Source organism: Harpia harpyja, chromosome 13 (assembly GCF_026419915.1).
Source record: "Harpia harpyja isolate bHarHar1 chromosome 13, bHarHar1 primary haplotype, whole genome shotgun sequence".
NCBI classification, from domain to species: domain Eukaryota; kingdom Metazoa; phylum Chordata; class Aves; order Accipitriformes; family Accipitridae; genus Harpia; species Harpia harpyja.
Window position 1 is genome coordinate 7,646,533 of NC_068952.1, and position 17,390 is coordinate 7,663,922.

The 17,390-nt window shown below is 42.5% G+C and overlaps 1 protein-coding gene across 3 annotated transcripts; it reads left to right on the plus strand.

Moving 5' to 3' along the window:
* The first annotated feature begins 3,858 nt into the window (after nucleotides 1-3,858).
* TAF1A (TATA-box binding protein associated factor, RNA polymerase I subunit A) lies at nucleotides 3,859-17,337 on the plus strand. 3 transcript variants are annotated; one of them, XM_052806276.1, is made up of 10 exons: nucleotides 3,859-4,250; nucleotides 5,614-5,783; nucleotides 7,077-7,190; nucleotides 8,443-8,641; nucleotides 10,545-10,675; nucleotides 11,551-11,709; nucleotides 12,843-12,909; nucleotides 14,129-14,249; nucleotides 15,660-15,820; nucleotides 17,007-17,337. In XM_052806276.1, exons 1-10 carry the CDS (start codon nucleotides 4,118-4,120, stop codon nucleotides 17,147-17,149), a joined length of 1,398 nt encoding a protein of 465 aa, XP_052662236.1. In that variant the 5' UTR covers nucleotides 3,859-4,117; the 3' UTR covers nucleotides 17,150-17,337. The 3 variants fall into 3 exon arrangements, with proteins under 3 accessions (XP_052662236.1, XP_052662238.1, XP_052662237.1); XM_052806278.1 differs by lacking the exon at nucleotides 3,859-4,250 and adding an exon at nucleotides 4,493-4,606; XM_052806277.1 differs by lacking the exon at nucleotides 3,859-4,250 and adding an exon at nucleotides 4,660-5,086.
* Nucleotides 17,338-17,390: the final 53 nt, after the last annotated feature.

The window sequence follows — 17,390 nt, forward strand, 5'->3', positions numbered from 1 at the left end:
AGTTCACATCTCCGCTTGAGAGGAGCAAGCATGTCATCTTCCCCGGTGACGTCCCAAAAGTTTGAGGTTAAACCTGCGGTTGAACCTGCAACAACTTGCAGAGATAGCGGCGGGGTCTCGCTCACTCACCCGTAGTCCCACTGAGGAAAGCGTAGGCAAATGAAGGGTTGCACACTTAACTGCTGAAAACGCAGGCTCCCCAACCGGCCTGTTCTTGCCCTGTGGTAGCTTCAGCTTGCATTTGCTGCTACATTTTAACTATGAATGTTTGCAAACCACAAGATGTGCTACTTAAAAGCGTGCCTGAGCTTAACGATTACCTCTTTTTCACATCCATTAGACATACATTGCTTTAGAGATCTAAAATGGCAGAATAACAGCAGAAGTCACAATGGTCACGTACAGGAGAAAAGCGAACAAAACTTCTCCCTGCTCTTTTTCAGGCCCATATTATTTGTTCAGCACAGCCCCTGACTGGATGAAGAGAATGAAAGATGCAGGCAAGAAGGGATAGGTAACACAAGAGAGTCTTCTTGCTGGTTTATCAAATGGGAAAATTCCCCCCCCCCCCCTTTCCAAAGGGCAAATTCTGAAGCTGCTCCCAAAATGGGCACTTGGCAGAACTGATGGTCAAGGTGAAGGATTCTGCTTTTTTGTGCACATCAAAGGACAACTCTGGACAGCTGAGGGTTTTTTTTAAGGGCCCTTTTAAATGATGTATCACAAGAGTTAGCAATCACCACTGCTAATTGCATTAGAGGCACTGCTTGTGTTCTTATCGTATCCTCATGATTATTGATTTTTGCTCTGCATACTCGCATCTCCACAGCCCCATCATACAGGGCCTGAAATCCAAGCTTAGTTACTGGCACATAATCTCTGAAAAACATGTAAGCATTTCCTTTTCAGCCCCCATCTAGAGCAGTTTAATATTTTAATCACATAATGAAAAAGCATCAAGCCAGAAACTGGTATCTTCCTTAGTGCTGCAATGAACAACTTCGGTACCTCTTTGCCAAATGTACCTTGGACATCCGGCCACTTCTTACAGCCCGGTCCATCCCAACATTAAGCAAACATCCACACGCTACAGGAATGCAACAATTCATTCACCCAGTGCCCACACATACTCTCCAGGCCCAGCACAGTATCGTGACTGTAGCACATACCATTGCTGACAGCCCCCCTGCAATTTTGTTGACATTTTTGTGTTCCACATCCTATAAAATGAGGCGATACCTATTTGCCATTGCTGATATTGGCTGATAAAAAGCTCTGAGAAAGCCTAACTCATAAAATTTAGAGGTGAATTTTATCACAATTTACAATACGGAAGTAAATATATTCAACTCACTTTTTATGATGACTGTATGAATGAAAGACAAGTCATTTTTCCCTTGACGTTAACATTTCTTGTGGCTTAAAGCCCAGTGTGATCTTTAGGTCCAACTGCTTCTGAAGACAGAGCTGTTTGGTAATTCCTGTCAGTACGAGGCTATCAAGCTTATCTTTATTAAAAGACCAAGATAAAAGGTAACACTGTCTGTGGTCATAAAGACAAGGGCAAGAAAGGGAGATGTGAAAAGAAACAAGATCACATACTTCTTGCCTAAGTCATTGCTTTTATTGTACAATAACAAGTAGCTCGCAGTCGATATGTATACACGAGTTTACCACTGCAACCATCCAGCATCCCCTACAATTTCAAGTATTTCATAGTAATAATGCACCCACCTATTAGCATACCCAGCTTTCCCCAATGTGTGACATAAAAGAGAAATACTTCACTTAGTTCAATTTAGATATTGCAGACAAAATTTCCTTCAGTCTTCAACCCCAATCTTGGAAACAGATGTATTCAGCTACGAGAGCAGTCGCACTGTACATGAGGAATGTAACATTTTCTATGTGTCTACAGGTACAAAGCAGTTCTCCCATCTCTCCTGCACTAAAGTATCTACTAAAGTAACTAATATCCTTTAACAAGATAATTTGGCTAAGTTTACATAAGAATAAGCAAAGACTCTCACTCATGTATGACACAGGAAGATAAAAATAACAAGCCAAATGTAAATGTGCTTCTAAGCAAATGTGAGAACTTTAAGAAATAAAGTGGGGTAAGCTAGATAGTGAAATTAGGGTACTGACCTAAGAAAAGATCAGAAATGTTGTAGGAAGTGACACCACTCTTGGGGAACACCAAGGATCAATGAGACACTCATACGAGGTACAAATAATAAAGGACAGTCAAAGAAGGTGACACTGTTAAAGAAGTGGTGCTATATAACAGTTTATTATCAAGTTAGTCAAGAAAGTTAACTATCAATTAATAATATAGAATAGTTACGAACTGAAAAGCTGGTCATATATTGGAAGAACACAGGATTAAAAAAAAAAAAAAAGGGAGACTTCTGTTACCCCCACAAAGAAATGTCCTGTTAAGGTATGATACTGAGGTTGAATGTTTAGATGCTACAAGCAACTGTTCTGCTTTGTACTACTCCCTTGACACTCATTATTGATCACAGTTGAACCAGGATACTGGATTACATGAACCTTTAATCTGAGCCAGTTTATTATTTACTTGCCCTCACGTGGCAGAGCTGTTCTGAAAAAAACCTATAAATTCTTCCTTGGAAAAATGGACTTTACACATATCAAAACACTCCATGGCAAAGTCAGTTGCCAAAAGTGATTTAAAGAAACAAGTTCCACCACAAATTTGTACAAACCAGATTCTGTGGTAGATCTAGACAGATTTCTAGAATCCAGGTACGCTGTGGGAGCACAGGCAATATTATTGCTCTACAATGCACAAGATTTTGATTCAGAATCCTTTTCTTCTGTAGAACATAATGTTCTAAATTACAAACTAACAGAAAAGTACCAATACAGCTAATGGAAAAAGTGACAACGGGATCCAGTTAACCATCACTTTTACTGTAACCATTGCATTAGTCATGTTTCTAGTAATGCTCTGATTATGCTATGTGTAGGATTAAACATCTCTCTGCCACACTACTCAACACACCCAGCTAGCCGCCCATGCTCCTCCTGATCCCTCCTGCTTCACCCTTCGCTAGCATTTCTCATTTCCCCACTTCCACACGCAGAGAGGAAAGCCAGCACGCCTGGCCTACAACAGCTGCTCGGGCTTAGTGGCCGGCTCCCTCGCTGCACTCCCTTGGCAGCGGCTCAGAAAGCTTCCAGCCCCTCTGCTGCCTGCTGCGCCGGCAGCGCTGTGATGACTGGACCTCCAGGGCTCACATCACCCTGACATCCTGCTGCCCTCAGCCCTGCTCCAGCCGATAGCTGCAGACAGATCTGTACTCTCCACGAATTTCGGATTTATTTCGGATGGAAGCGAGCCCAGCTTTGCCAGCCGCTCGGTTCACCCCCTAACCTGACAGCGCCTGACCAGACGGTCGGCCTAGGCGCGAGCCTGCCGGGGGCTCCCCCGAGGCCTGTACCGCTTTCTGCCCGCAGCCACGGGGTGCCGAGCACCGGGGGCGAGTAACACCTTTTTTTAAGGCCGAAAGGCACCTTTTTTAAGGCCGAAGCCAAGCGCGAAGAGGCGGGGGCACCGCCTGGCCTGGCCTAGCCCACCGCAGCCGCCGGGCCCGCCGTTCGCGGGCTTTCCCGCTGACGCGACCCACGCCCCTTCACCGCGCAGGCGCGCGGAGAAAAAGGCCTCCTTCCATCACGGCGACGGCGTTGCCCGGCTTCCTCAGCGCGCATGCGCAAGGGCCATTTTCCCCCCCTCCCCTTTCTATCATGGTGGCAGAGTCGCGCCATGTTTCTCAGGGCGCATGCGCCTCCCGGCAGAGCCGCGCTTGCGCGTTGTGGGCCTGGCCGTTTGCCAGCGTGAGGGGGCGGTCGCTCTTAAGCCGAGCTCCGGCTGAGCCCGCCGGGCTGCTTTTTTTTTTTTTTACGGGGTGGCCGCATGCTGGAGTTCGGCTTGGCTGGGCTTAGCCTAGCTTAGAGCGGCTGAAGGCTCTTGAGATCTCCCCCCCCCAGGGTCAAAGATGGCTGCTGCCCGCCGCAGCGCGGCGGTGAGGCGCGGGCGGCTCGCGCTGCGGTGCCGTTAGCGCTGTCGTGGCAGCCTGCCCGCGGCGCCATGGACAGTTTCCTGGAGGAGGAGGAGGAGGCGGCGATGGCGGCGGTGTTGAAGAGCCCTGCCGCGCAGGCGGGGACCGCCCTGCTGCCGGCCCTGCACCTGCCCTTTCTGCCGCCGCACCTCTACCGACCGGGTAAGGGCGGAGGTACCCGGCGGCGGGCGCGGTCCCCACGGCTCCCGCTCGTCCCCGCCCTGCCGCCGCGGCTCCCCGCGCCCCGCCGTCCCTCTTCCCCCGCCTCCGGCCCTGAGGGAGGAACGCTGCCCTCTGCCCCCGGCGTGGCCGGCCTGCCCCCTCCCTGCGCGGTTTGCCGTCGGCCTCCCGCCGAGGAGGCGGTTGGTGCTCTCGGTGCTGCTCCCGGTGCCCGCTCGCTGAGGCGTGTGGGCGGCCCGCCTGGCCGGCAGCGTGCGAGGCGCTTGGAGGCGGCGTGTACGCTACTCGTAAAACACGGGCCGATGAGGTGACAGATAACAAAAGCATTGTGGATGCAGGTGACTGCAAAACCTCTGGAGAAGTTGTTTCAAAATAGCTTTGTAGTGAAACATCAGCTCTGTCCGTGCCAGATGACTTCTCAGGATCTTCCTTAGTAGGACTTACCTACAGTAGCCATGGTCCTTGTATTTAATCTTGTGGTGTTCACTGTGGGTTTTGTTTTCTTATTGGAACCTTTGAGGTTAGAAATAGGTGTGAAGACTAGATCTATAGGTAGGTTGGTTAGAGGTAATTTTGTAGAACGAGCTGTAATAAAACTGTTTCAAGCCAGTGTTTGAGTTACTCCTTTGCCTGCAGCATTCAGGTAGGAGGTGGATTGGTGAGCTCTGCATGTCCTTTGCAGAAGGCTCTTATAGCTTGAGCGTTGTTGTAGGGGCCTGTTAGACCATGGCATACAGCTGTAAGCTTTAAACAGATGTGGAAATGAGGCTTTGGTTTTGTGCTGTAACAGGAATTGAACCAGTATCCATGTAAAAAGGGTAAGTGGCCTCTTTCCAGTCTTGTACTCAAAAGAGAATAATTATCTACATTTATCTTTGTTTATAGTGGGAATTGCTTAGCCTTTGGTACTGGAATGACCTCTTTGTATGTGTGTATGCAAATCTTCAGCACAGTGGGGTCACAAACTTAGATGATGATTAGTAAGGGAAGAGAGTGGTTGCCAAAATATAACAAAATGTACTGTGAAGTTATCAAAGCACCATGGTCTTCTAATTCCAGGAGGGTAGTAGTGTGTAATAATTGGCCCTTCACTGTTTCAAGTGTCCACAGATGTGTGCTGCTTGTGGAAAATGCCATTTCATATTCTGTTTCCAGCTTTTGCAATAGTCTTGCTTCCCTGCAGACTAGTAGGTGTGTTTGACTGCAAAACTACATAGTTTAAGATCATGCTCTCTTGTCTCTAAGAGATCATGGAGTTACTGAAATGGTAGGCACGTTGTTATCTGAATAAGGGCTGTGACAGTTGTGGGCTTGGTTGATTTGTTTGTTTGGTTTGTTTATTTAGCATCTTCCCATGAACACAAATTAAACTTCAAGAAGAGCAAGGAAGTGTGTTTAAATTACATTCAGGATGCCATGCTACAAAAGCAGTGGAAAAGGGCTGCAGAGTTTCTGACCTTCTATATTGAGTCACTAGAGAAAGACTTTTCTACAGCATACGTGGGTCCATCAGAGGTAAGCCAATGTGCCTTATCAGAGTTCTTTTGCAGTTGAAAAAATACTTGCAAGAAGCATTTATAATACTTCAGGACCAACGTTTGTCTTAAAATTGAGCCTGTGATTAGTTAATTTTTTTCAATTAAACAAAAAAGTATTAGAAGTAAGACCTGAAAAGTTAGGCAACTCTCATAAACTAAACTAGTTTCTTTAAAAAAAAAAAGACATTGAAGCTTCCAAAAACAAATAAGCAACTATTCAGGTGCTGATGCAGAAACTCTTGGATGGCAGGCTGCAGAAAGTACAGCAGACCTCATCATTGGTAGTGCTCAGGGCAGCATGCCTGAGTCCAATTACTCACCAAAAGACTGCCTCTGCACAGTCATGCCTCTGCTGTGGGTTTAACCAGTCTTGCTGCAGCTTGAATTCTGCCAAGATCTCACTTTTGGGGTGCTGAGAATCTGTAGTGCTGTCTGTTTTTCCTGACAGAGTGCTCAGTGCTCCTGAAAAGTTCTCTGGGCTTGCAGGCTGTTTTTGTGGGGTTTTGTTGGGTTTTGTTTTGTGTTTTTTTACATAGGCCCTTGACACAATAGATGAAAGGTTGGCTTGGTGTAAGTTAATTCCATCAGGAGTGTATCTATGAAAAGTCATTTTAAAGTAGTCTTCTAAAATGGAAAAGCATTAAATGTTTGCCACTGGCATGCCATCAGTCAAAATCCATTTGAAAGTTAGTGGCTTATTTAGGTCTTTACAAGTGCCTCCAGTGCTTGCAAAACTCCTAGCAGGTACTGAGATAGCAGCAGGAAGAAAGGGATCAGAGCTGTTAAATAAGTGGCATACTTGAATAGGGCTAGCCTGCTGGAATATTTGGTTACATTGTATAGGCAGACCTTGAAAACAAGTGCATGTAGATGGGAAGCTACATCTAATTGGAAATCGTCTTTATTACTGAGTTCAAAGAATTATGTATACCTTGTGTCTCAGTGAGATCATATCAAAGGAAAACAATTTTTCAATAACAGGAGGGGGAACCTTTTGACAAATGCAGTTTTCATAAGCTTTGCTGGAGTGTTGCATTTATAAGGAGCAATTATGAAGCACATGCTGAATGACTGTAAAAGTCCTACTAGATGAGTATGTAGGTTACGATAGCAGTAGATAATACTTAGTATTAATGTTTTATTTGCAATTCAGATGTACCTTTTTTCATATGTTGCAGGAACTGTAAGTTTGATAAGACTGTGTATATGGCAAATATGTTGCCATTTTTGTACTAAGGTTATTTTTTAATCTCTTTCTCCCCATTAATAGATGATTTGGAGAATAGGAACTGAAATTTTGTGCCACCATTCCCATAGCAGCATGAAACAGTTCAACTCTTTCATAGAACAGATGAAAACTTTAGGAGTAAAAAGGTATTTGAAGGTGAGTGTATTTAATGCAGTTTTGATGATTTTCCACCTTTACCTGAACACTTGAGTATTAGTATCTGAAACTCTCTTTTGAAATGTATTACTGACAATAGTGTCAAAAAAAAGATAATACATCCGAGTTACCAATTGCATGATATTCTATACCTAACCGTATCTCATTTGGTCTATATGTTTGATCACAGATGCATATTGTCAGTCCTTAGAAGTGCCTAGATCTTTTAATCTTTTAATTTGAATTTGAGACAATTAAATTTTTTCATGCATGCCCCAGTAACATCTAATTACATGTTAACACCTGCCAAGCTTTGTTTCCAGTCCTGAATTTGGCCACTGTGCTCCTGACTAAACAGTTGTACTTAAATTTTGCCATCGTTATCCACTCACTTTTCGAGTAGCTATTCTGTATATAAAACAGTGGACCTTATACTGTGGACCTCTCTGTAGCCCAGCTGTAGTTTTTTTCCTGTGGTGTCTCCTTCAAATCTATATTGTTTTGGTTTCCTTGACTGTTTCTCACTTGTGATGATGCTTCTGTCTTTCATTGTTGTATTTGTTCAAGGCCTTCAACAGAAGTTCTATGCGAGAGTTTACTAGAGCTAACTGAAAGTTTAGACTTTTATTCAGTGCCTAATCAACATGATAGGGTGGTAGGACATCCCTCTTTCAGGTACTCTGCAATTGGGTAGCCAATGAAAAAATCAACAAATGTAACCCAACTGGATTTCCTTGGGTCATTTCTGGATCTTGTTAAATAGGTACAGCACTTGTTAATGACAAGTAGGTTTTTGAGACAACTGCTTTCTGCTGCCTTGATAAGTACCACTGAGTGTCTACCACCTGATGGGTGACTTTCTGCCTCACAGATTTCAAGAGCTTCAGCCCGTTGCCTTCCCAGGGATACAGCTTTGTATATCAGATATGCTTTTAATTACTAATGTTTCTCCAGCATCTTAGAAAAAAATACTTTAGGTTCTTGGCTCATCTCCCTGCCCCCAGTGACACTTGTATTCTCCCATTCCTGCATTTTTCTCCAAAATTCCATGTAAAGATACTGTTTGGATAAAAGAATGTGTAAAATGCTCTTCTAATTAAAATACTTTACTAACCGTGTTTGCAATATTTTATATGCATGTCAGTAATAAGTCTCTCCTTTCCCTGCACATCTGTGTAGAACTTTGCTGTATTGCTGAGAATATCTCCATTTGAGATGTGAAACACTGTGGTATGGACTATTTGAATTGCAGGTTTGCTTAGAGCATGCCTTTCATCTCCTTTGTAACGGACTAATAGATGAAGCTTACCAAAACCTGTCCCTGGCAGAAAGCTGGAGGTTTGGAGAACAAACAGCCATTCAGGATAAAGAAATGAAACTGATTCAGGCTTACAGGGGACTGTTGGACTACTATAGCTGGTCTAAGCAGAAGAACATCCTGTTAGAGCATGGTAAGTGTTTTTGTATTGAGCTGTAAACTTCAACTTGCTTGCTCTTGCAGACACCATGGTTTGCAATGACACCTTTTCCTTTACTAGACTTCAAAATGTGATGGTATGGATGGTACATAATGCTATATTGGCAGTGATAGTGGTGCCAGCGTGGCACACTGACCTGTACTTCCTGAAGTGTCCTGAAATGCTATTCTGAAACTTTTTCTCCCCCTGAATCACATTTCTTATTGTGATGGGTTGACCCTGGCTGAATGCCAGGTGCCCACCAAAGCTGTTCTGTCACTCCCCCTCCTCTGCTGGACAGGGGAGAGAAAATATAACAAAGAGCTTGTGGGTCAAGATAAGGACAGGAGAGATCACTCACCAATTACTGTCATGGGCAAAACAGACTCAGCTTGGGGAAAATTAACTCAATTTATTACAAATCAACCAGAGTAGGGTAATGAGAAATAAAACCAAATCTCAGAACACCTTCCCTCCACCCCTCCCTTCTTCCCAGGCACAGCTTCACTCCTGGATTCTCTACCAACCCCCCCAGCAGCGCAGGGGGACAGGGATGGGGTTTACGGTCAGTTCATCACACGTTATTTTCTGCCGCTTCATCCTCCTCAGGGGGAGGACTCATCACACTCTTCCCCTGCTCCAGCGTGGGGTCCCTCCCACGGGAGACAGTCCTCCATGAGCTTCTCCAATGTGGGTCCTTCCCACGGGCTGCAGTTCTTCACAAACTGCTCCAGCATGGGTCCCTTCCACGGTGTGCAGTCCTTCAGGAGCACACTGCTCCAGCGTGGGTCCCCCACGGGGTCACAAGTCCTGCCAGCAAACCTGCTCTGTGGGCTCCTCTCTCCACAGATCCGCAGGTCCTGCCAGGAGCCTGCTCCAGCACGGGCTTCCCACAGGGTCACAGCGTCCTTTGGGAGGCTACCTGCTCCGGCGTGGGGTCCTCCCCGGGCTGCAGGTGGATATCTGCTCCACTGTGGAGCTCCATGGACTGCAGGGGGACAGCCTGCCTCACCATGGTCTTCCCCACGGGCTGCAGGGGAACCTCTGCTCCGGCGCCTGGAGCACCTCCTCCCCCTCCTTCTTCACTGACCTTGGTGTCCACAGGGTTGTTTCTCTTACATGTTCTCACTCCTCTCTCCGGCTGCCGTTTACCTCCGTCCCAACTTTTTTTCCCTTCTTAAAAATGTTATCACAGAGGCGTTACCACTATCGCTGATTGGCTCGGCCTTGGCCGGCGGCGGGTCCATCTTAGAGCCGGCTGGTGTTGGCTCTGGCAGACATAGGGGAAGCTTCCAGCAGCTTCTTACAGAAGCCACCCCTGTAACCCCCCCGCTACCAAAACCTTGCCACACAAAGCCAATACACTTATATCCAGCTAGCATCACCTAAAATAATGATCAAAGGAGTGTGTTCACTTATAGCAGTGGCTTAATAGGTGTGTGTTTGACTGCTGCTAGAATTTTGAGTGCTAGCAAAAGCCCCCAAAACTTGTGTTTGAATTTCAGTTTCTTTAAAGATATGCAAGTTGCTACTTGTATGTGGCATCTAATTCTGCATATACCTGCTGGCTGTGTGTTATCAGTTACATTGGATCTCTACTTGTTTCTGAGAAAACTAAGCATTGAATTTGGTTTATGGACCTTGTGCTGGTAGCATCTTGTCTTGGAATACTACCTGTCATGTCCCATAAGTTGAAATTGGGTGATAATAAGTTTGAATGAAGAGCAGTAAAGGTTTCTTGTTTCAATACAGAGGAAACTGAGGCCTCTTTTCTTAAAAGCTCTCTGACTGGAGTCCTTGCTTAGCAAAATGTGATCATCTCTTAGCTGCACCACTTCTTCAAGATCCCTTTTGATTAGCAGAGCTAACTTTGTGGCATTCTTTCATGTTTTGGTAGGTCAGAATGGATTTGAAGACTTGTCTGTTGAACAGGAAATGCACAGTTGCTTTCGGAAGGCAGCAGTGAACTTCAAAGAGATTATTAAAATACCTGGAGTCTGGGATCTCTTTGTGAAATGCTATGTGGATGTAAGCGCGTGTTTTACAGATATCTTCCTTTTGTGTTTCCCTGTCTAATTTTCATTAAGATGTCTGTCTGGAGCTTTTTTTAATATGTGTGTGGGTGACAACAAAGTATTTAAAAAAATAACACATCTGTATGTGTCTCTCACTGGCTTTTATTTAGAGCACAGTTTACTCCTGGTAGAACTGCAGAGCTTGCACGGAGTACTAAAAGGACTTCATCTGTGCATTGCCATGAAAAAGAAATAGAGAAACAGCTTGTATATTTTGTTTTCACAGTGCTAGTACAGAAATTGGAGTACAGGTGCTTTGTTTAAATACCTGAAAAAAAGTTCCCTCTTTTTGGCAGGGCAGTGTTTTTCTGGATACAGTATATGTTAAAGACACCAAACATGCAATCCTTCTGTTTTGTGGGTTTTTTTTAAATATCTGCTTAGAATTTCTAATTAAGAAATAAAGTTAATCTTAAAATCTCTTTGAAATCATTTACTTTTTGTAAATGCTGATACGCTCTGACTTCTCTAAGCACATCTTATGGAATTTTGCTTGGTGCTGACAGCTGCCAAGTACTCTCATTGAGTTCTTTTGAAAGACGTGGGCAGGCTGCTTCAGTGTCTTTCCAGTGAGCAAGTGCTGGTAATTCTTTGCCAATTAAGTGTTAAAGGAATTTTCTCCTGTAGTGGCTTCTATGTGTGAATTTTTGTCTATCTGTGATGAGAGTAGCCAGTAAAATGAAAATATGCTAGCCTTAGTCTTACCTAATATGCTACACTCTTAGATACAGACTGTGCTATTGGATAGTTCTGTGGCAGCCCAAAATTAGTTGTAAGAGTTTTATTGCTAATATGTGGCAAACTAATGACAGACTTAACTTCTCTTAGTTGTTGGAGTTCTATGGAGACCATAATGAAGCCTGCCAAGTATTAAATGAATATGCCTACAACTCAAAGTTTCCTGCTAATCCTAATGCTCACGTTTACCTCTATCAGTTCCTGAAGAGACATGGTGAATCAAAGAAATCACTCATATCTGCACTGAAGGTATATATTATATAGTAGATACAGTCTGTGGTCATTCATGTTGCGTGGTGGTCTGACAGTTTGGTTCAGTTGAACTTCTGTAACATTATTTACCCTTTGTGGGAAGCAGAGGGTTAGAGGAAAGTTAGCTGGATGGATGCTAATGGTGGAGCAAACAGTATCCTTTACTGTCTTTGAATTAAAGTCTTGGCTTTGCCTTTAACTGATACATTGTATAACTTCTTAAAGTCAGTAAACAAGCTCAGAGAATGTCTTTACACGGTTCCAGAAGTCTGTATCAGCAGTCTTGTACATAACATGCATTGATTTCTGTTGTAGTTTGATCTTTAAAGTATTGAAGAAATGATTAGGTGCTTGCTCTTTCACATATTGATCCTGTCTAGCAATTAGTTTCTCTACTTGTTTTCAACGAGCTGAGCATTTATGCTAAAACAGAAGTTAATGTCTGCTAGCTGTTGGCAGACAAGGCCTTGCTGTATTAAGCTTTTGTATAGTTGCTTTTAAATTCCTGCTTTCCTTGCCCTTGTGCATTGATCTTGGTAGCTTCTTGCAAACAATGTTTTGCAATCTTTTGCCACTTGATGGCACTAATGTGCTTTTGTTAGGGCAGATGTTTTAAAACACTTTCATAAAGTTTAGACTTTTAAACTGTGGCATATGTGTATGAAATTCCATCTTCTCAGTGCTTTTTAGCAGTGGCTTTAGACACTAGTCTCTTACACGATAGTGGCAAATCAAAGAACTGATCTAATAGGTTCAGAAACAGAGATCCAATGCACAGAGCAGTAGACAGGGGAGCTAGAACTGGCCTAGGAGGGAAATTAGGTTGCCTTCTAAAAAGGTGACACTGAATATGGATTTGGGCTGTTACTTGAGGAAGTTTTATGTCACATGCAGTGTTTTTCAGCACCCATCAAGATATTTCATCTGTTGTGTCACAGAGTAGTGTCACAGATGTGCAAAATGGACCTAGTTATTCTTTGTATCAAGGCACTAAGGTACCAGATTGCTTAATTTTCCTAAAACACCTGAAACTCTGAAGCCTGTGCTTCTCTTGATCAGGTAGAAGTCTTCAAAAGTTTTCACATTAAAATAATGTATCTGGGTCTTGTGGTTTTATTTTTATTTTTCAGATCTTGCATGATATTGTTCCTTCTCATGAACTAATGATAGATTTTAATACCATGCTTCAAAAATCAAGTAAGTCTTTAAATATCGTTGCTCTTTTCCTTTATGTTAATCTAGAATAATACTCTGAAATTATTCTGCAGTCGCCTTTCTGCTTTTCCAAGTAGTTTTGTTTGTTAAACAAACAGCCCCCAAACCCACTTTCCAATCACAGGGACCTTTAAGTTGGATGTGTGAGCAGGCATTTACAAACTTCTGTAAACAAATTACTTTCTCATTTTAAAGGCTGATCAAAGTAAACTGTTGTAAGGCACAGCCAGGATCTCAACTTGATTTTTTTTTTTTTTTTTTTAAATAATCTACTCTGAATGCCCCGCTCTCTATTCCCTTTTTGGAGTCTCTGATTTATTTATTCTTTCTCTTCCTGAGGAATTGAGATAGATGGATCTATGCTTTAGTTCATGGTTACTGATCAAAGAACAAAATTGTTCTCTTCAAGGGGCTGGTAGAAAAGCCTTCCAGTTTGGAGACTGTTGTTTCCATGCTGATCAGTTGTATTCCAAGCTGTCTGTCTGTCTTGTGACCTGGTACATTCCAGTAGGTCAGCAGATTGGTGAAATGTCTTTGAATAAAGATTGTTCTCTTCTGCTTTTCTTCTTTGGGAGGGGGAAAAAAACAACCTCCTGGCTGAAACCTCCTTTTTTCTGTTCATGCATGACATTTGCTATCGAGGGCAGTCTGATTTTTGAAGAAACTAATACTGATAAACATAACTTTTCCCATATTTACCTGCTGTGATAGCTCAAGCGTTTTAAGAACTCTGCTGGTATGGAACTGCTGATGTGAAATGTGTGTCTTATTCATACAGTCCCAGAATTTAGTTTGGGGTTTTTTTGGTGGCATCTCAGGATTTGAAGTGTTCCAGAGGCACTGTGTTCCCTTCCCATGGGAAGAACATGTTGAACAGCAGTGCCAATTGGAAGCACTGATTAGTGAGCTTTGGAAACAGCAGCTATTGTAAGCAAGGCAGTGTGTGTTGTTTGACCCAGCAGTTTTTGAGCAGGGTGGGAGTAGGGACAAGAGGGTCTCTGGTATGAGTTGTGCTCTAGAGCCAGGAAGTGTTCCTTTACTTTATCTCTTGGAAGAGGTAGAAGGCAATGGGAGGAACCCTCAGTGATAGGGAAAGTAGCAGTATGTGGGGAGGCAGGATGGAGAACTGTATTTCACTTGTTGCTTACTAATGAGTTCAGTCTGATCCAAGTAATTTGTTAATCAGCGTAATCTTTTGCAGAGAAAAGAAAAAAACGTCAGCTGGGGCTGGAAGTTATTTTTGCAGCCTTGGATTATGCTGGCTGGAAGGAAAATGTAAAAGCATGGAGCTGTTTGGCAAGACAGGTGAAACAAATCGTAATGTAAGTCTCTCTGATACAATGTGCTAAAAAAAAAAAAGTCAAGTCTCCACCTTTGGGCAATTGACAAAGTGACCCTTTGTAGCCTTTGTCTTCCCTGCTGGTGAACAGAAGAGTTGTCTGGCCTACCCTGAGTTCTGTGGCAGTGCTTGACTGCAGTGTGCTTTCATTGGGAGGAAAGAAGAAATTATTATTGAGGAGAATTCCAAATTTCAGTATTGTCATTGTCTGAAAAATTTGTTGGTTGTTTTTTTACCAGGTCACATGCTTATGCAGGAAGCATAAGATTATTCAGATGTTCAGGTAGCATTTGCTGCCTGTCACTAACCTCCCTCTTTCGGGTGTATGGGGGGAACAAGTTGTTGGGTTGTCTGCTCTGTTACTATGTGTGCATTATTTGAAGCTGGTTTGAGAACTGCTGGGCTGCAATAGGGGCATGGCTGGTACTATGCAGACTAGTGTGTTGTGTGATGATGGTACCTGTTACAGAATGCAGCCAGTGTATTCTTAAAAGCTGGGCCAATGTGCCCTGGGGATTGATGCATCCTCGCCAATACTGACAGACATGGCCTCTGATTTCCGAAGAAGCCATCTCAGGCAATCTGTGCTCAGGCGGCCTCCAATGTCTAGACTTTATTTTAACTGACAAACAGGGTGTTTTTTAAGCCCTATATATTTACAGTAAATTAATTTAGTATTTAATTTAACCTGTTTTACTGTTTTATTGCCACCTCCACCTACACAACATCTGCTCTTAAGGTCCAGAAGCTAGTGAATTAAAGTTAGGAGTGTTGTTGCATGGAGTTAGCAAAAATGATATGATACTCTAACTTTGCCTGCATTTTTGTATTTCAAGACACAACCTTAGAGCATCTTGAAATATACTGGGCGTCTTGGTTGTTTTATGGGAATATCACTTCCCTGTTGTAGGTAGTTTTCTGAAATGGTTGGTATAAGGTCTTTATTGCATAACAGTTATTGGGATAAGTATTTGGGATAAGTTAGTCTTTGAGTATGCATAGTGTAACACAAACCTATTCTAAACAACCCAACCCCTTCATACTACTTTGTTGACAAACTTGAAGAAACTTTGTTGTTATTGACAAACTGGCACACAAGTCAAAGGCTTGTTTTATTTCACACCATAATCTGTTATTGCCAAGTCTAAACAAGACTGCTAGAGTTCACCTCCTTGGTGACATAAGCACTAGAGTTCATGTCCCTAGTGTTGCCAGGGATTAAGAAAAAAAGCTTACTTCAGTTTAGATAAGTGTTTCAGTCTGCAGTGTAAGGTCAGTGTATCTATGCCAGCAATTTCTGAGACTTGTAGCAAGTTGATTATAAAATTCAGTGCCTCCTAATTGTCTTTTCATCTCAATTTAAGCTTTTCTAACTTGTTTTACCTTTTTCCAGCTCTGAGAAGCATCTTAACTGGATCAAACAAGAGTGGAACTCCAGAAAGGACTGGTGGCCAGCCTTCCATTTTAGCCGTTACTTGGCAAAAAGGAATTGGCAGGAAAATGAAAGCCTTTCGTATGAAAAAGCTCTGGTGGCTGGAATCTTACTGGGAAAGGGTAATACTAAATGTTCTTTCCTTTTCACTACATAGAAGAGAAATAAAGTCTAGTTCTACCCCTAATGAGACAGGATGCAGCTGATCTACTCCTTGGAAGAAATGCAGTTTCTTTGAGGGAAGATTGTTGTCTTTGAAGCTGAACATGAGAAAAATGTTTAAATTGGTTTGATACTTGACAGCGAGGCATATTTTGCATAACTTGCCTTATCCTGGTTTAGAATTCTGTTTTATCTGGCCTTGTTGAGCAGTCACAATACTATTTATCTTGTTGTTTAACCTTCAAACCACAATTTTAAAAATGCACAACATGCTCCTGAGTGAATGTTCTGAGGACTGCAGGGAGTTTGCTTGCTGGATGTCAGCCTAGGCAGTGTCTCAGCAAATACTGGGGAGAAGCTGGTCATTAAGGACCATGGGAGTGTTGTAATGCAGGAAGGAGGAGGCAGGGGGGCTCTTGAGTCAAAATCATCAGCAGTTTGGTAAGAAGGTGAAGATCATGACCTCTTTAGTAGCATTCTTTTGAAATGTTGCCAAAACCAAGTGGAGTATCAGGCCAAGAAGCAGCTGCTAAATTGAGAATGAGAATATGGCATGGAGACCATGGCTCGTACACTGGTTTGGACTTTTGGTTGGTAGGCAACTTGTTTGTTGTCAGCTTTTCTATAACTTTATCCTCTGGACTTCATAAAACAATTTATCATATTGAAAGTCTTTTTTTGCTTTCAGTAATATGTTATCAAATGTCTCCCAGCTTTTATTTCCAGATGGCAAACAAAATTGTTCCAGCTCTGATTTTCTTTAACAAAGTTTCTGTGCTTATTGGTGTCAATATGAGCCTCTATCTTCCTTATCCAACACAATAAGTTAATGTATTAAATCAGTGCTGCTTTACACTCTCTCTTGAAATTTTACTTTCTGATCTAGTTGAAGAGTAAAAACAGAGTAAAAAATACTTTGCAAGAGACAGCATACAGTTATATATATGTAAATGTTTTCTGGGTCAAATGAGGATAGATAATTTAATGGTGCAGCTATGTCTCTAAGGTGCATGTCTTGGATTATTTTATTACCTTTCATTACTGAAAACTTTAGATGTTTGTGTGTTACTTAAACAATGAAAGCATTTTGTATTTGCTTATATCATGGTATAACTTACAATGCTTTTTTTTTTTTTTTCTCCTCAGATTGCAAGTACTTTAAATTTGTATCACACCAAGGCTGCAAAGCTCAGGTGAAAAGGTTTCGGATACTGAAGAAATTTGTGAATAAGCACAATCCTGTCTACCTGAGAATATCTGGTCTTTCAGATTCCTCTGTACAGCCTTGATTAGAAGGTGTCCTTAAGGTTCTTGCTGTACTTTTTTCTTCTCTGTGAAACTGACTTCTGTATTGGTGCTATTCTAAAACTTTGAGGCAGACCCTATTGACTCAGTACTAGACTTTTTTATATGATTGTGTAAAAACACCTTGGTTTGTATTTATTTTATAATAAAATGAATATAAATCAACTGATAAGGTTGAAGAATTTCTTTAATACTAGTCCCATATTTGTGTGAAATGAAATCAAT